General features: G+C 44.4%; 1 protein-coding gene across 3 annotated transcripts; it reads left to right on the forward strand.

Moving 5' to 3' along the window:
• The first annotated feature begins 32 nt into the window (after positions 1-32).
• SLC37A3 (solute carrier family 37 member 3) lies at positions 33-24,927 on the forward strand. Of its 3 annotated transcripts, none has more exons than XM_055711284.1 (15): positions 33-183; positions 3,788-3,950; positions 4,879-4,993; positions 7,490-7,582; positions 8,076-8,159; positions 9,363-9,508; positions 10,150-10,246; positions 11,341-11,425; positions 12,501-12,676; positions 15,180-15,321; positions 16,592-16,693; positions 18,618-18,665; positions 19,637-19,788; positions 21,542-21,607; positions 22,459-24,927. In XM_055711284.1, exons 2-15 carry the CDS (start codon positions 3,850-3,852, stop codon positions 22,549-22,551), a joined length of 1,500 nt encoding a protein of 499 aa, XP_055567259.1. In that variant the 5' UTR covers positions 33-183; positions 3,788-3,849; the 3' UTR covers positions 22,552-24,927. The 3 variants fall into 3 exon arrangements, with proteins under 3 accessions (XP_055567259.1, XP_055567260.1, XP_055567261.1); XM_055711285.1 differs by lacking the exon at positions 33-183 and adding an exon at positions 688-712; XM_055711286.1 differs by lacking the exon at positions 33-183 and adding an exon at positions 748-962.
• Positions 24,928-26,299: the final 1,372 nt, after the last annotated feature.

A 26,299-nucleotide genomic window follows, 5' to 3' on the forward strand; every position in this document is an offset into this window, starting at 1 on the left:
GTGCAGGCGCTGCCCGCTCCCCGAGTGCGGTAGGCGGGCAGGGGGGCGCGGCGGCAGGGTCGGAGGGCGCCCCCTGGCGGCGGCGAGAGGCCAGACTACAGCTCCCGCCGTGCCCGCCGGTCCCTCCCGCCGGAAGAGCCCCCTCCCCCGACTTCCTGAGGGCCGTGCTGGCCGCCGGGCCCGGTACGCGGGGGCGGGCGGTTTCTCCCGGGGTAGGCGGCGGGGGGGGGGGGCGGGGTGGCCCCGTAACGGCCGCGGTGGGCTGGCGGCTGCGGCGGAGCCGGTGGGTGCTCTGCCGCTGCCCGTTCGGCTCCTCACCTCACCCCGCCCCGCTGAGGACGTGGCCGCTGGGCCACCTGCGCCGGGAGCCGGGCGGGGTTCGCTGAGGGGAAGGAGCCGCGTCCTTTTCGCCGGCCGCGGTGCCTGAGCGGGGCAGCCGGCCTGGCCGAGCCGAGCCGTGCGGTGCCGGCGCCGTGCCCGGCCGCGGGTGAGCCGTGCCCGGCCGCGGGTGAGCCGTGCCCGGCCGCGGGTGAGCCGTGCCCGGCCGCGGGTGAGCCGTGCCCGGCCGCGGGTGAGCCGTGCCCGGCCGCGGGTGAGCCGTGCCCGCCGGCGGGAGCGCGGCCTGTGCGCCGGGCCGCGCCGCTGGAGCGGGGCTACCAGGCTGCCCAGGGCCCGCGTGGGCTTGTGCTTCTTGGGTCTGTTTCGAAAGGCGGTATGAGAGAGTGTGTTGAGAGTGTGTTGGGGTTTATTAGGAAAAAAAAAAAAAAATTACTTCGTTTGTTTTGCACTTTCGAAGTCCCAGGGGTGTTAATTCTGGTTTTTCCTGCCAGCTTTGGAGAGCAGTAGCATGGTGTTAAAAGGGCGTTCATTTTTAACTTATGTTGTTTTTTTGGCCTTAAGTGAAGGGATAAGGGAGAATGCGGAAAGCTTAAAAGCTTATTCAAAATATCGGTTAGCTGGAGGTAAGTAGAGTTAAACAAGCAGACAAGGCAGTCTAACACCCTAAAAGGAGTCCTCTTCCTTTCCTAAAGGCTTGTGCTTCGCTGCTCTGTGGCTTATCCAGCTTCCTAGTTTTTGCTTCCCTTCCACTACAAATTTAATGTGGTATTCTCAAAATAATGAGAAGACTGATGGGTAAGGATGAGCTCTTAGCTGCGCATCCTTCTAGCCTAGGGAGAATGCCAGTTTTTAATACAAAAAGGAGAGGAGAAAGAAAGAAAAAAAGAGAAAAAGAAATCTTTCATATTCACCTCTACACTGTAAATAAGTGAAAGAAAGATGCCATTCTCTGCCAGAAGGTCTTCCAGAAAGCTAGCTGAGATTGAAAAGCTCTGAGAAACAGATAGTTTCAATAGTAAACGCTATTAAAAAAAAAGGTCACTTTAAGGTCACAACCAGGTCTTAGCTTTAAAAAGACTTGATATCTCAGACAAGTAAGGTCTTTATTTGCACATGTTGACATGAAGCGAGTAGTAAATCTTGTGCTTCAGGCTGTGAACTGATTACCCCAAGGAACTTTTTCCTGCTCTGTTGCGCAACCAGCGGTGATTTGCTTTCCTCGGGAGAGCTCTGTTTACCTGCCTGGTGGGAGGGGAGGGAGAGGCAAGGAAGAAGGAGCTCTTGTGTTTGGCCAGCAGACTGTGTGGTTCACAGGCCTGTAAGGCCCGTGGTGCTGGGATACTGGAATGCATTGGGTTCCTTGATCTTCTTCGTGCAGCCGGTGTAGGGAACAGTCCTGAGCAGTTTTACTGCCGCCTGAAAGGGAGTAGCATTGTGTGATGTAGATTGTGTGGGTGCTGAGCTGTCATTCACTGATGTTGAGAAATGGCCTGGGACCTTAGGTGGAGGTAGTATCAAGGCTGCTTGAGAAGCTGCTTCTTCCAGGGGCTAGCCTTGCCTTCCCACAGCTCCAGCTGTAGGTGCTTTTTTTTCCCTCTGTGTGAACCCAAGAAGTCTAGAAGCATGTCCGTGTGAGAAGGCGCTGGCACACCTAGGTGGTCTGTGCTAGCTGGAGCGGTGGGAGCATGGCTCAAATGCGTCTGGGCTGCGTAGATGCAGATGGCCTCAGATCTTGTATAGACCTGCTGTGTTTGTCCTGGATGAGAATGGAGGCATTTAAGCATGGTGTGGGATAAGTGTGACTCCAGTGTTTCAAAGGTGTAATAGCTGGTTCCCTATTACTTGGAGGATCTCCGTGCCATATTCTGTTTTGGAGGTCAGATGTTTCAGTTTTCATGGTGGTAGCTGGTATCTGTTTGTCGGTCGGGTGTGCATCATCACTGAGAGAACAGGAAAGGAAGACTTCTTACGGTGAAAGTTGTCTTGATAAAAATCTTTAAAAGTTATTAGAAGGAAGAGCAGAAAGTCTCTATGAAATACAGGGTTTTCAGCAGCAGAAGTTCAGATAAAAGAGTCTGGGCCATGGCTTTTAATTTCTCCAAGTGAAGTTAAGAAGCTGAACTTGAGAAGTCTTCTGTCAGATTTACAAATCATTACAAAAGCCACCTGTGGACACAAAAGAACACAAAGGCATTATGTTACATCTTATTTCAACTCTGATTCTTTGGGGGAACAGTGTGGTGTGTTAGTTTACCTCTCCTCAGCATTCAGAATGCGTGTGGTGTTTAAATAAGACACATAACTGAAAATGCAGTTCCTAGCAACTGATTTGTTGGCTGTCTTTGGCCAGCTAGCATGAACAAAATCAAGTTCTGCCTTCAGCAGTGGTGTGGGTATACAGTGTGTCTTTCTCTGCGCTGCTCTCTCTTTGCAGGGACACGTTTGTGTAGTCACATTTATGAGCTGTGGCAGGGAAATCTGGCTGAAAAGATCTCTGCCAAGAGATGAAAAGGGAAGTTTGGAGAGGTTGACCACCTCACTGCCCAGCAGGGTTGTTTCCCAGACTCAGTTTGCAGAAACAGTCCTTCAGCCACACCAGCACAGCTGAGGGAGTGAAGCAGTGTGGCATGAGCCACTACTGAGAAGCTGTGTGTCTGTCATAGCCTTTCCTCAGTACTGGTAATATCTGGTATCTAGAAGTCTAGGCAGATGTCACCCATGCCCTATAGTAGGGACAGGAAAGTATGATTTACCACAAGTCTAATAATAATATACGAATTATTATTATTAATAATAATAACTAAAAAGTTAGTGACAGATGGAGCTATAATGCAGGGCTTGAGAATGAATAGGCAGGGAATCTAGCTGTTGGACTTCAGCACTGTCCTCGCAGTTACTTTTCTTTTTCCAGCTGTGCAAATCCACTCTTGGGTGTGTTCTTTCAACAATATTTTAAAGAGGGGGTTAGATCCAAAACCATTCTCCACCAGTATCCAAGGGTACTTAATCACCAGTCTTTGACCAGCCAGGTAGCAGTGGAAAGTTAGCTTATGTATGCCCACTCTGTAGCGCACTGTGTATGTAAATAGTGCAGAATGGTCTTTAACGTGAGAACACTGGAAGCTGATAGACCCTGGGGGAACTCCTTTGGTGATGGGCACTGAAGAGGTATCTGCTAGGAGAGGAACAAAAAATAAGTGAGCTGGAGGATAACCGTGAGGGTACTGGGAAAAGGAGAGTAAAAAGACATTTCTGGGCTTAGGTGTCAAGGGAGGTACAGGTCATGAGATGGGTAGCAATATGAAACAAATTGGGAAGGAATGGCATAGAGCTGTTCCTGATGAATTCCAGAGGTTTGGGGGACACAGAGGTATTTTATACATGTGTTTTAATTCAAATATATTTTCTTTTCTCCTCCCTTCCCACCTTCTTCTGTTTACATGTGAAGAAAAATGACCTAAGCACCATCCAGCCTTTGTGGCCAAGAGCAGGGATAGGGCTGCCAGGAGCATGGCTCTGCCTGGGAGTTTACGGAGGCAGCCTGCAAACAGAGGCCTTGTGTCCCATTGCACCCACCATCATGTTGTTGTGTTCCTGCTGACCTTCTTCAGGTAAGTTGAGTGTATCTCTGCACAGAGAAGCATTCATCTCACTGGATTTGGGGAGGTGAGGGCATGTCCAAAAAAAGAGAATGAAAGTAGGGAAATAGTCTTAACCTGTGGCTGTGAGCCTTGAAAACAAGCTTAAAAGCTAGTAGTACCGGCCGGTCTGTGAGTCAAGCGGTAGTGGAGCCAAGTTTGCTATACCCCTGGGGAATCCAACCACAAACAGGGCTTGCACCAAAGGTGAGCCTGACTGTGCCAAGCCAGCAGCTTTCTGTTGCAGAAGGGTGAATGTGGGTGGCTGTGGGGAGGAACTACCTGAAATGAGGAAGGAAGCAAACCCTGATGCTCAGAACTCAATTTAATGCCCATTCTGACTGATGGAACATGCTGTTGCTTCTGGGGTACTCTTCTGGAAGTACTGTTTCCACCCTCTCACTGCTTCATATCTGAAGGTCTGCTAGACTTGTATGTTAAAAGCTTGTCTGTTATGCCACCTGACAAAGGCTGGAATACCGTACTGCCTGTCCTTACAAACTTTGCCTCGCTGATACCCTTTGATCTTCACAGCAATACTGCCGCTGATACCTAATCTGTCTCTGGAAGAGCACTTGTAATGGTGCTTAGCCAGATGAGTGCATCTTCTTTTCTCTTTATTTTTTTTCCCCTTGAGGTACCTAACTGTTGTTGCACAGTCACCTCCTCTTTTGAAAATAGAGGAGGTCCTTTCCAGTCAAGAGCATATTTCACAACCTACTAAAATCTCTGTATCTACCCATAATTTGGGGGTTCCTGCTGCTGGCTAGTATCTCCAAAACTGCCAGTCCTCTGCTGTGCTGCCTGCTGTGATAGCATTATCTCTGTTTTGAGTCCTACCCTTTCCCACTTGACCTCCAGAGGAGATTTAGCCAATCTGTGCTTATGTGTTTTCTGGCAGTTATTCCCTGCTCCATGCTTCCAGGAAGACATTCAGTAATGTCAAAGTCAGCATTTCCAGCCAGTGGACTCCCTTCTGCCTGAACAGCACGACCCCTGAGCTCCGGCCATACGAGGTAAGGACACAAGGAATAGGCAAGTGCAAAGGAAGACGGGCAACTTCCAGTATGCTGAGCTTGTGGTGCTGAAGACGTCCTGTTAAAAGTGTCAATCAAGGACACTCCTCAGAATGTGGGTGGGAACTTCAGGTGTCTGAACTGTAGTTTTCTGGATCATCAGGTGATGGTGAAATCTTTCCTAGTGGTCCCAAGAGAGAAACTTCTCAAGAAGTTACAGTGGTCTAATGGAAATGGGGACCCCAGGAGGGTCTCCATAGCAGCCAGCAGCACAGAGGAGGGGGAAAGAGGGAGCCTGCTTCTGAAGTGTTGGAGACAGTAAATGAGAGCAGTTAATGGGATTAGAGATCCCTGGAAAACCCTGGTTGTGGCTTTGTGGTGGCGATGCTGCTGCCAGTCTGTTAGAATTAGGAGAGAAGAAAGCAATCTGAAAAAACTAGCTGCTTATCCTAAATTGATACTGCAGAATGACATTTTGTCTTGCATCTGAAAGGTCTGACTTCCTTTGCTGAACATCCTGAGTACCCCTCATCTGTAAAAGCCTAACTTCAGTGAAAGTGGTGAGAGTTCTGGCAGTGTTTGCTTGCAGAAAAGGAAGTTGTATACTGCTTGCATCTCACAAGTGGGAATGCAAGAGCTACCTCCTGGCTCCTACTCGTGGCCCTTTTAGGGGCGTGCTTGTTTTTAGCAGTGGCTTGTTCTTTTGCTTTTGAGAAGTGGGAGAAATCTTACATTAACACCTTGGTTGCTGGCCATGAGATCTATTGTAGCAGGGACTCTGGAGTCAGTTGCTTGGGTATTGTCTCCATTAGAAATCATCAGTTATTTGAACGTTTGACTGAGAGATGATAAATGCTGACTCTTTGTGATATGTGGAAACAGTAAATTGGGCCTGTAATGTATTCAGGATTTTATAGTATGGCAAAAAGGAGTGAGCATATCAGGGATGCTGAAATGAACTACAAGATGTTTTATATTTAGTTCCTTAACTGGCGTTCGAGCAACTAGTATATTTTGGAAGCTGGTTTGATTCCCCCCTCTGCTCCCCGCCTCCCCCTGCCCCAAGATGATTTAGTGTTTGCTGGATGTTGAGGTGTATGTGTCTGATCAAGAAAAACGGCCCTTTTGGTATCAATTTATGTTGTTATATCAGCTAACAGTAAAGTGAGTTTTGAGAAATTGATAGAACAGGTTAAGGGCATGAACATAGTCATCACATGCTAACAGTTTTGAGCTTTCATGTATCTTCTTAACCACAGCTGTTCTTTGTTTTTATACTTAATTTTTTTTTAAAGTACAAAAAATGTTTTGCAGTTGTTTCGTGAGTAAGCCCTAGTGTGATTTTATTAGGAGGACAGCTTAGATCTATACTTCAGCCTTTAAAGATTTGTGAGTTCTGCAGAGGTTGTTTAATGAATTTAAGCCTTAAGACAAAAGATTTGATTCTGTTATCTTTCAAAGGCTCTTAATAGCTTGTGGAACCTCCAGGGATCTCTGGTTAAAAGTTGAAAGCTGTTGGTGTAAGTAGGTATTGGTGGCCTCAAGTGGCAAAAAGTATTTTTCAAGGGATTTACTAGTTTTCTTGGACACATGAGACTTAAGCAGAAGCTGTCTCAATAGGCCTTATGTTACGTCTTTTAAACTGAGTGAATGTGTAGTCTTGTCTGTACAAGATGTTCTCCTGGAGAGGTGGAATCAAACTAAAACTGATGATATTTGAGTTAAGCATGTCCATAGGTCAGGTTTCTGTTAGGTTTATTTGTTTGTGTTCTAATGGGGGCATGGTGGGAAGGGAAGAAAAGTTTGTCCTTATTAACTTGATTCATTCTTCAAGTCATCCTCAAAGCTTGCTATTTTCAGCTGATGTCAGTAATTTTAGTTTGGGGACAACTGAGTCATTTTCCCTTTTTTTGATCATATGAGAATGAAATTCAGGGTAAGCAAAAAAAATAACAACATTAGTGACTGGAATTCACTGTAGTTTCCAACCAGTCTGCTTCTTCCCCCTGTTCCTTTTGTGTTCATTCTTTTCTGTTTGTGGTCTGTGATTTCTTAATATGGTTGCTGCTGAAGGCAAAGTTTCATGTAGTGAAGACAGCAAGATAAGTACAGAAGAGACACTGCACATGAAACAGAATATGTCTTTATTGTATTATTAATTAAGATGCTCTTCAGTGTTTCTGTGTAAGAAGCGAACAGCTGCATGCTTGTTAGTGGTAGCATTTGTTTTGCCAGTCATTTGTCTTGATACAGGTGGAATGCATATTTCTTGCTTCTGGTTGCTGCTTGCCCTTTAGAAGTGAATGAAGTGGCAGTGGACGTTTTCTGCAGTACATAATGCCAGAATTGTTCTTGATTTGATACTGAAAGTGTTGGAGGAATGGGAGGCTGGGGGGGGCAGATGCCGTTCTGCTTTGCAGTTGGGGTTTCTATCAAAAAAAGAGTAGAACGACCTATGCCTCTCCCTGTTTACTTGTTAAAATTTTATCTCTGTAGCTCTGGAACAGCAGCCATTTATTTCCAAATGCAGAAGAAGCAACTCTCTTCTTGGGGACATTGGACACTATCTTTTTGTTTTCCTATGCTATGGTGAGTAAAACTAACTGAAAGCTGCTAAGCTTTGGTTGAATCTTATTGCGATGATCACACCCACATTTGGAGGGGATGAATAGGATCTTCTTGGACTTGCTTAGCACTAATGCAGTTTAAAAGCTTAATTCAGGAGCAGGTTTTTTTTTCCTTCAATTTCTGTTAGTTCTGCCTGTGCCTGTCACCATGTGAAGATGTGTGTGAACAAATGCCAGAGGAATACTGTCACTTCAGAATTTCTCACACCCCTGTCACCAGCGGGTAGGAGGGCTAGTTCCATCTTTCCAAGAGTTCTCAGCTGAAGTTTTTAAAAATAAGAAATTTAATGAACAACTATGAGCATATGAGGTGGTGGAAGAAGTGGTTAGAATGAGACTGTATGTTGGTACAACAGCAATGCTTGGATCAGCTTGACCCTTCTACATTATTTTAATTCTTGCAGGTAACAGATTTAAATCTTGTGGCTTTATTTAATGCTGTGTTTTGTTCCTAGGGTCTCTTCGTCAGTGGCATAGTTGGGGATCGCCTGAATTTACGCTGGGTTTTGTCTTTTGGCATGTGTTCCTCTGCTCTGGTGGTAAGTCGGAACATACGAGTGTAATTTAGAAATCTCTTTTACGGTTTCTGGATGGGGTTTGACTTTAAGGGAGAAGGGGTTCTGTTTCTGTGTGAATCTGCCCACGGGCTGTAGCTGTACCTCAATGGACACAAAGTTTGCGTGTAAAACTGTCCTGGATGCACTTAGTGCATTGTCTAAAGCATAGAGCTATGCTAGATGACTCACCTCTTCCTGAAATATCTATTTATGGATACCATGTCAGAAGGAAATTCCTAAGTTTGAGGCACCGTCTAGAGACTTGGTGGCCAGCTTTTGTACGAGATTGGTGTATCTGGACTTTTTGAGACTGTTTTGTATTATAACTGTTCTCCCAGCCCACATATGTAGTCATCAAGGCTTTTGCTTCCAAACGCAATCTTTGCTCTCTTCTTTGAAGGGCATGCTAACAATACTAAGCGTTCGTTTTACTTATTTTGTAATTACTGGGAGGGCATGTGTCAAAGAAGAATGTCCACTCAAAACAAAAGGGTTCTTCAGGTTCAAGCCACTGCAGATAAGTGTGAATCAGTTTTATCTCATTGTGGTTTTCTGGTTATTAAAGTAGTGGTAAAAGTGTGGAGTGCTTTTGGTTTACCCAGTGGCTATAAATGCTGCTATGGCCTACTGTGTTCTGCAAACACATGGCCACAATCATGCATCAAGCACAGTGTGCCACAAAGCGTGTTTATTTTGGCTAGTTTGGGTTATGGCTCTTAGTAATTTGAGACCTGGCTGTAGTATTTATGTTAAATTTTGTGAAGATAAATGACGGCTGAGGTTTTGGTGTTTGCATAGAGCCTTGTGGATGTCAGTACAATAGCAGTTCAAGAGGCTACTGTATTTTTAGCGTTGTTACTGAAGGTATTTGTCTCTTCTCCTCTCCTGTTACAACTGTGCTGTTTATGAAGATAAGTCTTTAGGAGGGGAAGTGCCATGACGCACATTTGTCGCTGGAGTGTTTGGGCTCTGGAGTCCGTGCTGGGGTGGCTCGGCAGATGGTGCTGTTACCTTTTAGCTGTTTCTTAAACAATGCCAGGCTTGCCTCTGGCCTGACCCCTGTGGGGGACCTTCTCTCTGAAATGTTATTTCTTTTTTAGGACCCCACTCCTTCCTGGCTTTCAGCAGGGTTTCTTCTCAGCCTCAGGGTTTCTTCTCTGTGATTTTTTTTCCCTCCCCCACCAGGTATTCTTCTTTGGCACACTTACGGAATGGTTGCATTTCTACAACAAGTGGTTCTACTGCTGTCTCTGGGTTGTGAATGGCTTGCTGCAGTCTACTGGTTGGCCCTGTGTGGTTGCTGTCATGGGCAATTGGTTTGGAAAAGCTGGGTAAGTTGAGTTTTCTTCAGTGACTCACTTATCTGGCCTGCTGAGTAGCAGATTGAGCTAAAAGTGTTAAACCAAAAAGGCCAACTGTTAGGTCAGAATTAAAGTTATATGGGATGAAATACACATTACTTGTTACTACTATTTCTTTGTTGTTTGGGTTGGTTTTTTTTCCCCTGGAGCCACACAACAACTTGGTGTGAACACAATTGAATATGTTAAAGGTAGATGTTCAAACTTCAAAAGTTCCATAGTGCAGAGTGGCCGTTTTTCATGCCACTGGAAAACCTTTTTCTGTCTGATTACCACTGAAGAGACTGAATGGAAGCTAACTCATTGTAGGTTCAACTTTGTCACTTTGGGGTATTGCAGATGAGCTCTAGCCATAGCTTGTAATCCTGTCGTTGCCAGCTCACCTCTGCTGTAACAGAGACGTTCCAGGAGAGAACATTCCTCGTTTATCTCTATTTGGTACCTCCAACTTATTCTGTGTTTTAAGTGACCTTTGAGTCTTTGAAGTGGATTGGGAGAATGCTGAGACTTTATTCATAAGTTGAAGTTGACTTGAATGTTAGAAATTTGTCTTGCTCCTAATGTAATCTCTCCCCACATTGCCTTTTTCAAATTTTCTTCTCCTTCTGCAGGAGAGGCTTTGTGTTTGGACTCTGGAGTGCTTGTGCATCTGTGGGAAATATCCTTGGGGCGTTCCTTGCCTCCTGCGTTCTCAAATATGGCTATGAGGTAGGTATTGCTGTCTGGCTTCTAGCTAGGACTGCATGTCAGATTGGGTTACGGGAGACTAGCTTCTTATCCTGTCTCTGAGAGATAACAGGCTCAGAGTGTCCAGTTTCATCTTCCTGAATCCTGGTGGTGGTGAGTAGGAGGCAAAATAGAAAGGGTATTGCTTTCCTGACCCTTCCAAGTGGGAGAAATGAGCCTGAGACTTCTCTGTAAATGGGACTGATGTTACTGAAGAGCCTTAATGTCATCGTATACCCTCTCCTGATTTGTGTGGCTTGAAGTGCTCTTCAGTTTAGAACCTGTGATGGATGACTGAAGTCGCTGCTACTGAATGGTGGTGAGGTTCTGACAGGCATGGAGGCATAGCTTCCGTAGCTGGGAAGAGGCCAGGCGTGCACCATATTGCTGTAATATGGCAGACAAGCCATTGAATATGGGGAATGCAAGTGAACTAGTGCATCTTGCAGCACGTGACCTGCGATAATGGGCTAACAGAGCTGAGCTTGTCACTCTGGAGATGAGGAGGCTTAGGGTACCAAAGAGCAGCCTTCCAAAGCCTGTCAAGAGATTGCTGGGAAATCAGAGCCAGGCTCTTTCCTGGGTTGCATGGAGAGAGAGCTACAAAGCAATGATTATAAAGTGAAGCAGAGATTGTTCCAACTGGATGTTTGGAAAACTTTCACTATGTAGTTAGTAAGCATTAAAACGAAGGGCCAGAGCCTGGAGGATCTGTCTTTGGAGGTCTTTCAAGACCTGATTGAACAAAGTGCTGAATTTGGTGTTTGACCCTTCTTTGAGGAGTCCCTTCCAATATAGCTGGATCTGTGGTTGTGTTGGGTGAACTCCTTCCTCACTGCTGTTACTTCAGTACACTAAAACAACTGTTTCAATGTGGTCTTTCAGCCTAGATAGAATCAAGTCTGTTCAGGAGATGCAGAGATCACTTGTTTCCAAGTCTTATGGATGTAGTCTGAGTTGTTGTAGCTGTGTTTACTCTCTGACAAGGCTGGAATGTAAGGAAACCCTCGTTAGTCAGGGAAACTTATGAGACTGAAAATGTTTAAAAAAGTAATCTTTTATTTATTTATCTTCAGTATGCTTTCTTGGTGACTGCCTCTGTGCAGTTTGCTGGAGGAGTCATTGTGTTCTTTGGGCTCCTGACATCACCAAAGGAAGTGGGTAAGTAGAAGGAGGGCTGTAGTATTTCAGTCCCTTCGTGGAAAGCAGATCTGCAGCTTTCCATGTAGTACTAAAAGTATTGCTCATTTCAACAGCACTTATCCTTAGGGCTCTTATAAAATGGTGTTGCACTTTAGTGTATTTCTTGGAGCAAATGCTTTACTCGCCAAGATCACACTAAATGCCAGCGTGCATCATGTGTCTATACATGTGTCTGGATATTTTAAAAAGCAAAATAAAACAGCCTGGCTCAACATCTCCATTACGGTGTGCCTAATTACCAGTTTTTCTTCACCTGGAAATTCAGTATTTTTTTAAAGAAGCAGCAGGCAAACTGCTGGAACTGGCTATTGTGGGAGAAAACTATGGCAAGCCTTAACTGTGCAGTGGGAAGGGAAAGTAATTTTCATCTGCAGGTCTTCCACAGCCAGTTAAATAGCTCTCAAGTTGGATATAATCCTTCTCCAAGAAGATGGTAGGCAAGCCAAAGCGTAACAGGAAAACAAAAGAATTTTTGGGTTTTGACAGGGCCATGGAGGAGTTTTCCCAGGTGTCTGCAAAGGCTATAAAGTTGGTAGCACTAAAGCTACCATAAAGAGTGCCCTTTAGAGCACTCAGCAGCCCAGAAAGTGCAGTGCAGTTCCTAGATCTTCTGTTTCAGTGGAGGCGTTAACAGGCAGCAGCTGTCTGAGTAGTTGCTAGTACACCCAGCCTCCACACTCAAGAGAAGTGGTACTCAGGAGCCAGGGCTGAGGATCCCAACCACTAAATAAGGGGGGAAATGCACTAATTTGTTGTCTTCCAACTAATGGCCAGACACTCAGAACAGACAAAGCCGACGCCAGGATCAGACAGAATACTTTCAAGAGCGCTAGAAGACAAAGGGTAGAAACTGGCGACACTGCAGAACACCATCTAGAAGAGTTTCTAAGCCAAAGGAGGATGGAGGTATGGGAGAGCAAGGGAACTGCTAGAAGGGAGAATTGCTTAAAAGAAGCGAGCGTAGCGTTAGAGTGGGAGAGGGTGAAGAGTCTGTGGTCCGTTTTTCCTGTTGCATATCCCTTGTAAAACCTAGGACTCCCTGAGCTTGGAGCAGATGAAGATGGCAGTGTGGAGGAAGATGCCAACAGACCTTTAATGAGCAATGATGATGTAGATGATGACGACCGGAATATTCAAGCAACTGACACCGACAACCAGCCAAAGGCCATTGGCTTTTTCCAGGCTTGTTGCCTTCCGGGTGTAGTACTGGTGAGGACACAGATTCATGAGCGAGATCTGACTTCTGTTGTTAAATGTAAAGCTGATTTTTTGTGTTGTCAGCATTTTTTGACGACATTGTCAATATGTGTTGTAATTGTTGACAACTGACTTTTTACGCTGTTAAAACCTCGGGGCTGGGACTGTTATCCTTGTGCGCGTGTGGACTGTAATACTGTCTGGGTGTGTGGTTGCCTGTTGCTCTTCCCATTGGACTCCTGCTTCATTGGTGTATGTAATGAGACAACTATGGGCAGCAGAGATCCTGCCCTTTTTGCTGCAGAATTTGGAAGGGAGGCCATGAGCAAAGGCGTCTGTAAGATGCTTTCTTGCTAAGGTGACTATGCTGCCCTGAGGAATGGTATTCTTACTGCTAGGAGAGCATCACACAGAACTGTGGCACTGATACTGGGGTCTGATGGGGTTTTTTGTTGCGTTAAAGCAGAAAGCTGTCCTGAAAAGTCTTATTAATCAGCATGATGTAATGTGGCAAAGTAGGTTTCTTTTTTGGAATGAACTGGAAACAAGTCCGGGTGATGCAGTTTCCACATATTCTCATCCTGTCCCTTTTATGAGAACTTGTACTTCTCCATCAGGCAGTATTGCCCAATTCATGGATTTGGTTCAGCTGAATAATTAAGCTGCCATTAAAAAACAATGTTAACTTTCTGTGTGTTCCCTGAATACTAGAACCAATACAAGAAAGGGGACAGAGTGGCTGGCTCAGTAATAGCGTGAACTGTCTAGATTTGATCATGAAGCAGAACTACTGAATGGACAGTATGGTCAGGTACTCTTTATGCGCAAAGCGGTTAGTTGTGATTAAGGCAGCACAAAATGTAGAAGGGATGGGTGGACTGTCGGAGTTTAAAGTGTTGGACAACCACTGTTCTGTTGTTAAGACCTTGGTTGAGGGATGGCGACAGAAAGCATACCCATATGGCTAAATGCCATATAAACTCTGGCTTGGTGTTGGTGGTGCTAAGAATAGGCCGATGTACTTCAGGCAACATTTTTTAGTGGTGGAGGCCGCCTCAGTTGACATGCGACTGTTTTCATTGGCCAGAACGTGAGGAGGCACTATACAACTGATGTCGCTGTTTCTGTACTTGGGATTTTGAGGACTTGTTCTGTGCATTAACCCAGCAACATGAACACCTCGGAGTCTGTGAGTTTTACCTGATGTCAGATCAGTGTCAAGCAAAACTGGGACACTATGGCAGATCAGTGAGAGACCAAATACAGAGAGAACCTCCAAAGCCTTGTCAAGATTCTACAAAGGCTTTATTTGACACATTTTTTCTGTAGTTCCTCTGTTCTCCTGCTGAGTGATATGGTGGAAGAGTTTTAGCACAGACAGCTTTCCCCTGAGCCTCTAGAAATTCAATGTTTAATCACTCAGTCTGGTAGACAGTTTCTAAACATGTTGTAATAAATATCACTTCATACAGTGCACTTTTCACACCCAGCAGCAGGAGAACTCTACCAAACATACCTGTGTCTTACATGTATTGTGGCGATACAATACATGTACCTGTATTCTGTCCTGTGAAAGTGAAAAAGAGTTAATAATACAGTAAAAGAGGTTGTATCTGTTAAAATAATGTAAATTCAGAAGAGGTGATTTTTGTGGAGTTTAATATATAAAAAGATCTGCTTTCTGAAATTCAAAGACAAGCGTGTACATACACGGACAGTCTCAAAAGCTGTGACTCTAACGTGTTGGGTTTTCTGTCTTCATCCTTGTTTACCTCTCCAAATGTGGGTTCCTTGAATTGCTGTGTCAGTGTGTTATTAGGAGGCCTTACCGAAATAGTGTGCCTTGTCCCTCTGCATGCTGGGCCACCAATCCCAGAGAACAAATCTTTGCCACACACATGAAAGCTCTCAAGGAGATCTCCTAGCTAAGGAGAACTTGAGCCCAGCAGCCAAAAGCAGGAGGTTGTCTCAGCTGTTGGGTTTGGAAGCATGTGCTTAGCTTTGGCCAAACCTTTCATCTTCTGTCCTGGAATACCTGCCTAGGGATTATGAATGAAACTTTCTCTTCTGGTGCTGTAAGCAGATGAGCCTTCTGAGCAGTAAAAGATAGAGGAACTACTTCACCTAACTTTTCTCAGCATGATGCACAGATAACTAAACCTCTAGGTTTTTTTTATGTCACATAGTTGGCTCCCTGCTCTTGAGAAGGTGAATTAAATTTCCATCATTTTTTTGGAAGCCTGGTGTCGTTTTCTTTCAAGATTACGCTGAAAGTGTAATCTTTTAACCCATTGCATTCAGTGAAAAGAAAATAACATCTTGACTTTGATTTTTGTGTTCTCGGGTTCTCTTTGATGTTCAGCATTAAGCTTTCATAATGCTGCCTTCTTACGTGAAATGCAGAAGTACTTTCCCCTGAAAGCTGTAGCTGGATACAGAGCTTTATGGGAAGAAGCAGAAATGTTGTTTGTATTTCTCAAGTGCTAACTGCTTGCTGGCCCTCCCTTTCTTCCAGTACTCTTTGGCCTATGCCTGCTTGAAGCTGGTGAATTACTCATTCTTCTTCTGGCTGCCCTTCTACCTCAGCAACAATTTTGGATGGAAAGAAGCAGAAGCTGACCAGCTCTCGATCTGGTATGATGTGGGAGGAATCATAGGTGAGTAAACAAGTGAATAACGTCTTCCTGCAGTTGCCCTGCTAGCATTTGAAGATGAAGGACAGATAATGCAGCTCAGAGCAGTCAAGTTCAGTGGGATCTAGCTGTTTACTGAATATATGAGAAGTCTAGTTACGTATGTGGCTGCTCGGCTGGTTTGTTGGTGGATTTTTTCTAAAACACAGAGTATGTGAGCCCCCTAAAGAGTTTACTTATAATTTAAAGAGCATTGTCACATTCTTGGACACTACCCCCAGCAGGCATTTTTCTTTACTCACGAGGACTTCTTGAAAAGTGCCGTGTACAAAGTGGTGTCCCCGCTGCTTGCTGCTTCCTTTCTGACAGGTAGTCTTAAGGAGGAATTTAGATCCGGGCCTACTGGGTTCTATACTGTCCCTTCTGTCCTGTATTTTTAAGAACAGACTCGGCACAGATCTCAGCAGAGTAAACACAACTGTATTATGTTCAGAAATAAAATGTTATTGCACTTGTTTCTGCTGGCTGCAAAATCTGACCCTGTTCCTCCAGAATAAAGAACATACTGTATATCTGTTTAGACTTCCACTCTCCTGTGCTCAGTTTCTTGCTTTATTACCTTGTCCAGTTAGCTTTCCTAGAACAGACATCCTTGTTTTGGTCTGTTCAAGGACACTTTTTTTTTTTGTTGTTGTTGCCTCTGTGGCCTTTTCTGTTTGGCTCTCTCAACACTCTAGTTTTTACCAGCAGAGCAGTTCCTACAGAGGTAGCAATGATACATAAGGTGATTTTTATCAGTTATCTGCATTTATTACAATTAGTTGCACCTACCCTAAGTAGGTGAGACAGCAGGGAATGTGAGGCCCCTTTGTGCTAATACTTTCCTTGTGGAAAAGAACTGACTTTTCTTGCACTTTCTGTTAAAGAAACCAGCAACAGTGTTAAGCTTGCTTACATCCAGAGTTGTAGTGATCCTAGAGCTGTGATGGCCCTATAGGGGAAGGAAAAGGAAAGCAGGAGCATTGGCTAGTAGCATGCCAGAAAAAAAGAAGTAATAAATTCCTGGGAAAGCAGTATGAGTAGTTTTCCCTGCTCTATCTGAGCCACTTAATTTTACTGTGGTCTCTGTGTCTGGGGCAGTCACAGCAGGTGACTTAGTTTCCAGGATTTTAGAGAGAATAAGTATTGATGAGAAGGCAAAAGGCCGATGCGCTCGGTGAAATGAGTTTTGTTCAAGGTGTTAGCATCCTGAGCCTGACAATGACTTTTATTTTTATTTTTTTATTATTTGCAGGTGGGACTATCCAGGGCTTGATTTCTGATGTGCTACAGAAGAGAGCCCCAGTGCTAGCGATCAGCCTGCTCTTTGCTGTAGGCTCTCTTTTTGGATACAGCCGTGAGTATGCTTTTACAGTGATAAGAGGTTCGTTTGGTACATCCTAAAGAAAACCAGAGCGCAGCCTTTTCCAGTTATGTTTTCTGGTCTTGAAACCGCTTTGCCTTTCAGTTTGTTTTGCCTGAAGTATGGTGCTGCACAGAAAGAAATCTGTTCTCAGGTTAATGAGGTGGAAAAGAATTAGCTGAGTGGTTGGATTTCCCTGTACTGGTGAGTTATGGTACTGATCCTTCTCCAGTGTCAGTGAGATTTTTGGCATTGTCATTGTATCAACACCACAACTGACAGAGCAGGAAATCTCAGGAAATCTTATCTTCTGTAGCAAGAGGAAAGAGAATCTGGGGACAGATCTGTGCTGGCGTACATATATGCTACAAAGAGGCAGAAGCTCTTGCACTTCACCACTTACGCTTCTGTAAGTGATGAAATTGAAGAGTTCCTGCCTCTTACAACACAGTTCTCAGTGACTGGTTATTGAAAGGAGTCTGTCATGAAAACTGAGTAGAAAGAGACAGGCAGATCTGATTTCTGTGAAACATCTATGGAGCTCTGCTAAGGGTAACAGTTTCGTGTCTTCAGACATGGTGTCCTGTGGTACCAGAGTGCTTTAACTCACTGGGATGTCATTTGACTTCTGTGTGTCTTCCTCCAAAGTGGGGTGGTGATACAGACAAGCTTTTGTAGAGCACTGTGAGATCTGCGGACAGAAATCACTGCTAGAGCTGGACATGAGAAGCAAAGTGTGCCTTTCAGAAGTATGTGGGCTTACTCAGAGAGTCTCAAAAGTAAGGTCAATAAAGTGTAATCATTACATAGCAAGGTTGGGCTTGGTGGCGTTTCGTGGGCTTTTGTGCTCACTCGTTATTTCAAAAGTGAATTGGAAGCAAATATAAAATTGCTGCTGAAAAAGTTTAAAGTTTGTACTAGATATAGCAGGGCAGCCAGAGGTCCAGGTGTCTTGTGCTTAGCTCAAAATGCACTGATGTCCAGCCAGATGCAGAGGGCTCAGACAGGCTATATGAAGTTACTGCAGTGTGATAATTTAATTTCCATAAGCCAAACCAGGAAACTTTTTTTTGTGCACCTAGTGTGTTGTACGTAAGAGTAATAACAACCCCAAGAATATGGGAAAAGGGCTGCAACTTGCCTTACACATGGGAATTTGACCATGTTGGGCCCCAAGTTGGAAGTGGTGAGTAAGGAATTCAGGTGATGCCTGGAAGTGAGATATTGGGGAAAACAGTGTCTGAAAATCACCGAGGGGCTATAGTGGAAAACCTGCTGCATGTACACACTATGAAGCTGTTCCTGTAAAGGGAAGCAGAACCTGTAGGCATGCAAATGTGGCTTTGTGAGGAGGAATTGGGATGTGGGGTTTTGCATTTTTTATTTCATTGTGCAGCATTGTTTAGGCAGTTGCTGGATTACTACCTCCAGATCTAGTATCTGTATTTAAAAAAATATTTTGGAAAATTCAGGAAGGGGTGATTCAAGTGCTGAATACTTTATGGTGGGAGAGTTTGAGTTTAATCTACCTTCCCCAGAGAGACAGCAGGAGGATTCTCTTACTCTTCAGAAGGACTTTCAAGGAGAGTAAATGCAAGCTCTGTGTCACAGAAAGAGGCATGACAAGGACTGGAACCCAGAGCTACACAAATCTGGTCTCCTAATAGGGCACAAAATTTTAATGGCAGAGGTGGCTCTACTGTAAAGTGCTGTTAGGAAACTTCTGGGTCTTTACTGTCTTTAATCTCTGTAGACGTCTCTAGTCATCTAGTCAAATAGAAGTTATTGTTGTTGCTATCTAGCTAACTGAACAGGCAGTTCAAACTGGATGTTTGCATGCTTCTTTCTGATCCTAAATAAGTGGCTTTCTCAAGTTCATTTGTTTTATTCACACTTATCTGGTCTCTTTCTCTTGCAGGTTCTCCAAACAGCAAACCTATCAATGCTGTGATCATGGCAATTACAGGTATCTTATCAAATGTCACTGTTATGCTAGTAGACATATATATATACATTGCAGAAAAATCAGTAACGCCAACCTCAGGTGGTGGTAATACATTTGTGTGCCACCTCTGCTGGTTTTGCAGAAAGACCAAAAGCTGGGGCCCAATTTCTGTTGCTTTTGGAATACAGCTGGAGGAAAATTGCCTTACAAAGGGAAGTATAGAATATAGACTGTATAGAATAATGGCTTGGAACTAAGGGGGTCTGTCTTGGTGCAGTACGATGGAGACAGATTTATGCTAAAATACCTAGCAGTGGTCTGGTATCTGAGGAAGTGGATATATGGCAAAGTCATGAGCTGCAGTTCAGATTTGAGGGCGTTTGTCTGTCAGAACCCCAAATGCCCTGTGTACTGTGAGAGGTCACAAGCTTTGTGTGCTACCAGACATACTGTGCTGTGCTATGGAATTAAGATTAGCTTGCATGAATAGAGCCTTTCTTTTCAAACGCTCCTACTTCAGAACTCTGTCCTTTCGTGGTTTTTTTTCTGCCTTCCATCTTCTGCATGAACCCCTGGAGACTGAGGCTGTAGCATGGGGGTATGCTACTCCAAAGTAGAAATGTGTCTAAACCTGATTCATGTTGAGGGTTTGTATGTGCATGCTGTTCAAAACTAGCTTTCTGAATGCAGTTCGATGCATCCTGATTTCTTGCAGAGTGTGCCACAGCTAATGACCTCATTTTTGCTGTGGGATGAATATATGATTGTTGGCAACTTCTGTGTGTGTACTCCAGGTACGCAAGGTGTTCCATGACTGCATGTTTCAGCTGTGAGGGTACCCTTCTACACACAATTAGTCTGTGGTCACTGTCCTTAGACTTAATCCTTTTCCTGAGCTGTGCATGGTAGAAAACCTGTGTTTTGAAGATGTTCTGTTGAGAATCTGCCTGCACGCTTGTTTTGCACTAAGGCTAGTTTCTCGGTACTTTCAGGATTTTTCATCGGAGGCCCATCTAACATGATCAGTTCTGCAATTTCTGCTGACCTGGGGCGTCAGGATCTGGTGAAAGGCAGCAGTGAGGCTCTGGCAACAGTCACGGGAATTGTGGATGGAACTGGCAGCGTTGGTGCTGCAGTTGGCCAGGTGAGGCTACCAACAAAATATAGAGGTCTGGGGAAGGAGGCAGAGAGTCTGGTGTGGTTAGAGATGTTAGCTCATTCCTCATTCCAAAGTCACATGGAGAGAAAGAGAGGGTTGATTGGTTTGGTTTGTGTGGTTTTTTTAAAAGTTATTTATTTAAGAAACAACCAAGGGAGCATGTCTGTTTTAAGCTTCCAGTGGAAGCAATTAAATTAAGAACTAAGTATTCATAGTGCTAATGTTACAGGACTTTCGTAATTCAAATGAATTTTAGAGACTTTCGTATCCTGAGCTCCAAAAAGCAAATAAAGGTCAGCTTCACAAAGAGTCAAAATAAAACATTTTGAAGTTTGTTTGGGATTTTTTTTCCAAATAATAGAAAAACCTTTGGTTACAGAAAAGTTTAGCTGTATAACTGAGTAAAATTAGAATACTTATGATGAATGTTACAGTGTTTATAAAGTAATCTAAAATTTGCTCTTATTTATGGTTCCCCTTTTTGTCTATGGATCTCTCTTACACCTTGTAAATCCAGCACCACTTGCCTTTGATAGTCCTTACAGTGTGCTGCCAGAGGTCTGAAGACTAGACTGTTGCAGAAAAGGAAGCTGACAGTGTGCCCACTGGGGACATTCTTTCTTCTCAAATACAAGTGTTAACTATGTGGAGGAGCACAGTGGTGCTTTGGGGAAGGGAGGATTTAGTAGAAAGATCAGAGGCGGTTCTGTTCCAGGCATCCTCTAATGCTGGAAAATACCAAGGATGCAGGCAAGGCATACAAGTTTCTTTTCGGGAGAGGGATTTGTTTGTACTTGCCATTGATTGCCTAATAAATACAATCATTCAGTCTCTATTTTGTAGGAAAGATGCTGTTTAGCACCATTAAACATTGGAAAATTACAAGTGCTTTGTGGACATCTTAAAGTGCACTGTTATGCTCAGTGTTCTTCTTGCATTGTCTACAGTGTTTCTGTCTTCCCCCACACATACCATTCAAACTCATGTCATCATAAAAATTGGGTCTTTAGTTCTGAAAAATTCCACCTGCCTCCTATTCTAACATTGCGTTTATTTCAACAGAGACAACCATGATGTCATTCTGGGGGTGTGTGAATAACAGCAAATGCACAATGGACATGTTAGAAATTCAGATCCTGTTTTGTGCTAATATACCCCATAGTGAAGAAGGGAGGCCCTTGTACAGCATCTGAATATAAATCTGCTAACAGGGAATACATTTTCTTTTGTAGTCTGTATAGTCCTGTTGAACTAGGGTGCAGTTCAGAACAGACTGTGGTCTCAAGTGTCTTGCCTACGATGAAGGGTTAAGTAGTTAGTGGTTGCACAGCTCTTGAAAATGCGTCCTGTGTAATTTATAAGCCATTCTAGAGCTTTTAGTTCTTCTGAGAGTACTTACATCCACTTATGTCCCAGTGTGCTGTGCGAAAACCTTGTATTCAGCGGAGTCAATTTGTCACCCTTTGAAACTGTAGTTCAGTTCTGTCTTTATGCTGCTATGAGTTACTGTAAAGCTTCAGGATGGTGTCTTCGTTTTGCTGAGACTGTGAGTCTTTTACAGAAGGGTTGCTGTCCTGCGTCATCTCTTCTGACAGGAAAAGATCAGCTGGAAGGTTTTGTGATCAGCTCTGTATGGAGTGTCGACAGCCCACAAATTCTAAAAAATGAGAGTAATGCCTGAAAGTCATGCTTATCTTCCCAGTTTGAATAATTTTTTTTTTTTTCCCTTTCTATTTAGTATCTAGTGTCTTTGATCCAGGAGAACCTGGGATGGATGTGGGTTTTCTATTTCTTTATTGTAATGGTAAGCAATCTCCTTTTTAAAAAAAAATTCTTTGTCAAAGTTGTTTGCAATAGAAAGTTTTTGTGAGAACCTGAACATTGTGACTTAGGCATGCAATCTATTTCTGCAACAGCTGAAAACTCTGATGCCATTCTCCAAGTGGTATTGTGGTGTGCCTTTGCCTCAGGGTGTCTAAATCAGCTGCGTTCATATGGATCCTTTTGAAGTCATGTTGCCCAAGAGGAATTGAGGTTGTGGCAGAGATGCAAAAGTACTTGTTTAAAAACGCCGGAATTAATTTTTTAAAGCTCATACCACCTGACTGACTTCCAAGGCCTCGTTCATCTCCATGATAGGTAGTTCCTAATGTTTTCAGGGAGCTGAAGTGAAGCTGCTTGTTTGTTAGCCCTTGAAGATTAGTGGAAGGAGTGATGAGGACCTTGAAACTAAAATGAAAATGACTTTGCCGTGCTATGCCACTGGGGGAGAAGATCGTTCAGGCCCTGATATCCTCAGTGTTGCCACAGTGGTGAATGGTGTTAAAATTCACCTGTTCTTCCAAAAAAAGGAATTGTCTTTGTGTCTGTGCTAACAAGGGAAAAGGCCACTTCGGTAGCCGGCAGAGGTGGCCAGGAGGACAACCTTTGAGGAGGTGAAGAGCTCAGCTTCTTTATGAAAAGATCACAACAGCTGAAATTGTAGAGCTTATGAGCTTTCCGGCAGGCACAGTCCCTCCATCTGCTGTGCTACTTTGTCCTTGCTCCTCTTAGTCTGTATCTTTCTGGGGAGGCCTTGAACGCACATTGGAGTGCAGGATGGCTGCGGCTATGGCTGTTCTGTGCTAATTGTCCTGGATATGCTTTTTTCCACAGACGAGTTCAACAATCCTGTTCATTTCACCATTAATAGTGAGGGAGATCAGATTGCTTCTGCATGAGCGGCGCCTGCGGATGCTGGCTGAGTGACTTCTGCTTGCTGCTGGAAGGACTGTTGTACAGACCTGACTAATCAAAACTCTGGGAGACTTGTTTCTTACATCCTCCAGGTTTGAACTAATTCAGAACGGCTCTGCAAGACTTGATTGACCTGCCTCTGGCAAGCTCAATAGTGAAGTACCAAATACCCGTCCTGAGACCACCCACCTCATGGAGCTGCTGACTTAAGCTAGACAATCTATGGGACTGGCGGATTGTCCTGGCCTACCAGACTTCCATGTCAGTGGTCACACTAGGGTCTTGTGTTGGGTGGTCTCACTGCTATACCCTTTCTTATTTATTTCTGGATGTCCTGACCAAAGGTCAAGTGTTTAAAACTGACGGTGGAGAGGCTGTCTTGCAATGTATTTTGATGCTCAGTTGTGCTGTTGAAATCCTACAGTGCATTTCATGGGTAGTCTAAATTTATGACCACTTTAGCTTTTAGAAAGGGCAAAAATAATTATTTGGAATGTGCGCTATTTGTTTAAAAAAATGCTGTTGCTAAATCTACACAGACAGACCTCTGCTATCCCTAGCTATTAACTGTTACATATTCCATTAGATTCACACGGAGAACTTGCCTCCGTATCTGTTTTTAGCATTTTAAAATAGTAATATTACTAATCTCTGGGAAATGAGATTTCAGTTTTTAACTATTTAAGTAGACAAATAGTGTGCAATACTTTACTGTGATCTCTGAGAATAAGCCTTAATAGATCCTTTGTGTTTAAAGGATCCTTGAATGGCTTTGGGGGATCAGTAATGGGACACAAGTACTTTCACTACTGCTTTGTTATTTGAAGTCTGATCAATACTGACCAAAATGGGACTGTCAGGTGACCCTCTGCAGGAAGCTGGTGTCCCTGATTTCATACTCGTGGGGCAGTTGCTCATCCAGCAAAGGTGAACCAGAATGGAATTAAAGGAGTTTAAGGGACCCGCCTGCTCTCGGACGCTGGCTTCCAGGCAGGGACTGAAGCGTACTTGTGATAGCATGAAGGAGCACGTGCTGCTGTCTTCCCTGTGCTCCTCTGCCTGTGGCTGCACAGGGGGGCTCAGGCTCCAGGGTTTTAAAGCTTGAGTTGTACCTTGAAGAGAAAGGTGTAGATGCAAGTCAGCACTAAAACCATATGACTGCGCTTACTGTGGCGGTATATGAGTATTTTGCAGTACTGTGGTAAGCACGGTGAGCAACTGACACCTCTAACATTTGTTGGTGATGTTAATGGGATCATCAGGTAACTTCACAACAAATTGCTTTCTGCTTATGCCTTGGGATGTTTGATTGTAATAGGTATGTGTTAACCAGCAGAACTTCTGATCAAACACTCAATCTTAACTACTCAGCAATGCCTGGACAGGGGTGGGGGACAGGAAAATTCTTGGAGCTGAAAATTTGAAACTTTTTAAATGGGAAAAGTTGCCTTTTCAAAATGTACAGTGATTTTATTATTTTTTTAAACTTATGAATGTCAGGTTTTAGTCATGTGTTGATTGTAATGAGTGGAACATTTAGTGCCTTACGGTTTTACTGTATTGAATGGTTGCTTGGTGATTGCAGCTTGTGCAGTGACAGCTCTGTGCACAGCTTTGCTTACTGTGAAACTCAGTTGCTCCATTTTATATTTTTTTTTTTGAGTCAGTCTCTTGGTGGAGGAGATTCTTGCATTTTTTGCTAACCCTTGAAAAAATTCAGTGCTTGGGAAAGCAGTGCTATCAAGCTGGTGAGGGACCTGAATCCTTTTCTCTTCTCATTCCCATTCTGATTTTTGCCTGTATAATTAGAGCAGGAGACTGAGAAACTGTCATCCTGTTCTCAGAATCACGCCCTGGGGTTAGTGTCTGCATCCCAAGCTACTCATTAGCCCCTGTACAAATAGAATCAAAACTCCCTAAAATTCAGTTCTAAAACTGATGGCAGCACCGTTTGCCCCAGCCGCTGCGTCTGAGAATCTGTGGTTTCAAATTCCAGCCTGGATGAGCTTTTTGGGCGACCGTCTGGGCACTAGATAAGCTTCTGATGAAAGGTGGGGTGGGAAAAGGACGTCGCGTCGCTGGGGTCGGGGGGAGGAGAGGCAGGCCCCGTAACAAATGGTTTCCTGTAAACTGTTCTGTCCCCTCTTGGTAAGTGTCAGATGTGTTGTGAGCACTGCGAGCACAAGCTGCCCAGCAGCTCACATGTAAGTGTGCAGCGGTGCTTTGAGGCCACCCTCAATTAGTGAGGCATGCCTATGACTTCAGGGTGTTGTTGTTGTGGCCCTGAATTTTGGGTTCTGTTTATTTTTTCAAGGTGCTCAGATGGAGAAGGGTTTTCAGTCTGATCACGTCCAAACATCTCACGTGAATAAACTTACTTTGACTTGATCTGGCCTAATTCTTCCATGTGCTTTATTCTGCTGTTCTCACTGTGGTTCTGCTGAGCGTGCTTCTCGTCCTGCTCATTATAGGCCTAGCTCCTGTTTTTCACTCGGCTGCTGTGAAGACCTGAGCTCTAACTAATGCCGAAACCAACCCCTCACCCCAGCCTAAAAGGGGACGGTGTTCCCATGTGCTGCGGTTTGGCCCTCTTCCTGATCAGCCTCGCGAGAAGCTTTGTGAGGCTCCCCTAACAGAGATGTCCATAACAGTGTAATTAATGGTCTTAAATAAAGAAGCCAGAATATATACTTGGTTTTATTTATTTATTTGTTGATCTGCATGTAGAAGTCAGGTGTGCTTCCCTTAAAATTAAATGTGCCATGTGGCTGCTGGCCCTGCTGTGCCTTGTCTCCTGTGGCTTGTTTCTTTAAACACAAATCCACACCTATGCTTGGCTGTGTTTAAATGGACACAGCGGGGAACTTCGTAACTGTGTTTGTGTTTTATAGTTTACTGTAAATCCAGAGCTGAGCGCCATACTGGAGTGCTGGAGAAATCCCTGTGCCTGCATGTTCTGGTCCCTCAACTCCAAGTAGTTTGGTGGTGCTATGATGCCATCCCTTGAGAAGAGTAAAAATCCATATTTCTGCTGCTTTTCTGTGACTTTTTTTTTTTCCCTACTTACAAAGAACTTGCCTACTGTGGAAGTACTCTAAGGGGCAGAGTTTTGCTTGAGTGTCTGTTTGAAAATGTGGATCAGTAGCAGTTCCCATCACCGGCACTGACTGCAATCGCCGAAGCCCCGCGTTTGGGCAAGCAGAAGCGTAGAAATCACTTCAGCGTGCAGAGGAAGCGCGTTAAGAGCCGATTTCTGTGTGTTTGGCTGTAGCCCAGGATGTGACAGACTGACCAAGCTGGTTATGAAAGAACTGGTGTCCTTCAGCCCTGTCATGCTTTTTTGTATCTGGGAAGGTCCTTGCAATAGCTGCCCTCCAAGCAGTGATACTGTGTCCCGGTTTTCCCAGAAGCCTGGAGCGCGGCGGTGTGGAAGCCTGCCTGCCGGCAGTGCCACGGTGCTCTCCAGAGGTGGGGGAGTTGGGCTTCTGCTGGGCAGCCTCAGAGAGCAGAGCTGCTTGTCCTCGCCGAACCCAGAAGAGTAGCTTTCCCTTCTGCAGGGAAGTGGGAGGAGAAGCAGCGGCATGTTTAAAGGTTTATTGTTTTTCACCTGAGATAAAAGGAGAAAGTATCTTTTGAGAGAGTCCCACAGATGTCTCCAGTAACAGCGCTGGTTGTTCAGGGCTGTCTCACGCGCTGCTGTTTGGTTACTCCGTGTAATTTTGCCCTCGCTCCAGCGGTGGCCGAAGTGCTCTGCCAAACC

Source organism: Falco cherrug, chromosome 5 (assembly GCF_023634085.1).
Source record: "Falco cherrug isolate bFalChe1 chromosome 5, bFalChe1.pri, whole genome shotgun sequence".
NCBI classification, from domain to species: domain Eukaryota; kingdom Metazoa; phylum Chordata; class Aves; order Falconiformes; family Falconidae; genus Falco; species Falco cherrug.

Bases quoted from the DNA above. Each gene is read 5' to 3' on its own strand.
- SLC37A3 (XM_055711284.1), top strand. From the start codon at position 3,850: ATGGCTCTGCCTGGGAGTTTACGGAGGCAGCCTGCAAACAGAGGCCTT. The intron at 3,951-4,878 runs GTAAGTTGAGTG...GTTTTCTGGCAG, and splicing joins TTCCTGCTGACCTTCTTCAG to TTATTCCCTGCTCCATGCTT. The intron at 19,789-21,541 runs GTGAGGCTACCA...CTTTCTATTTAG, and splicing joins TTGGTGCTGCAGTTGGCCAG to TATCTAGTGTCTTTGATCCA.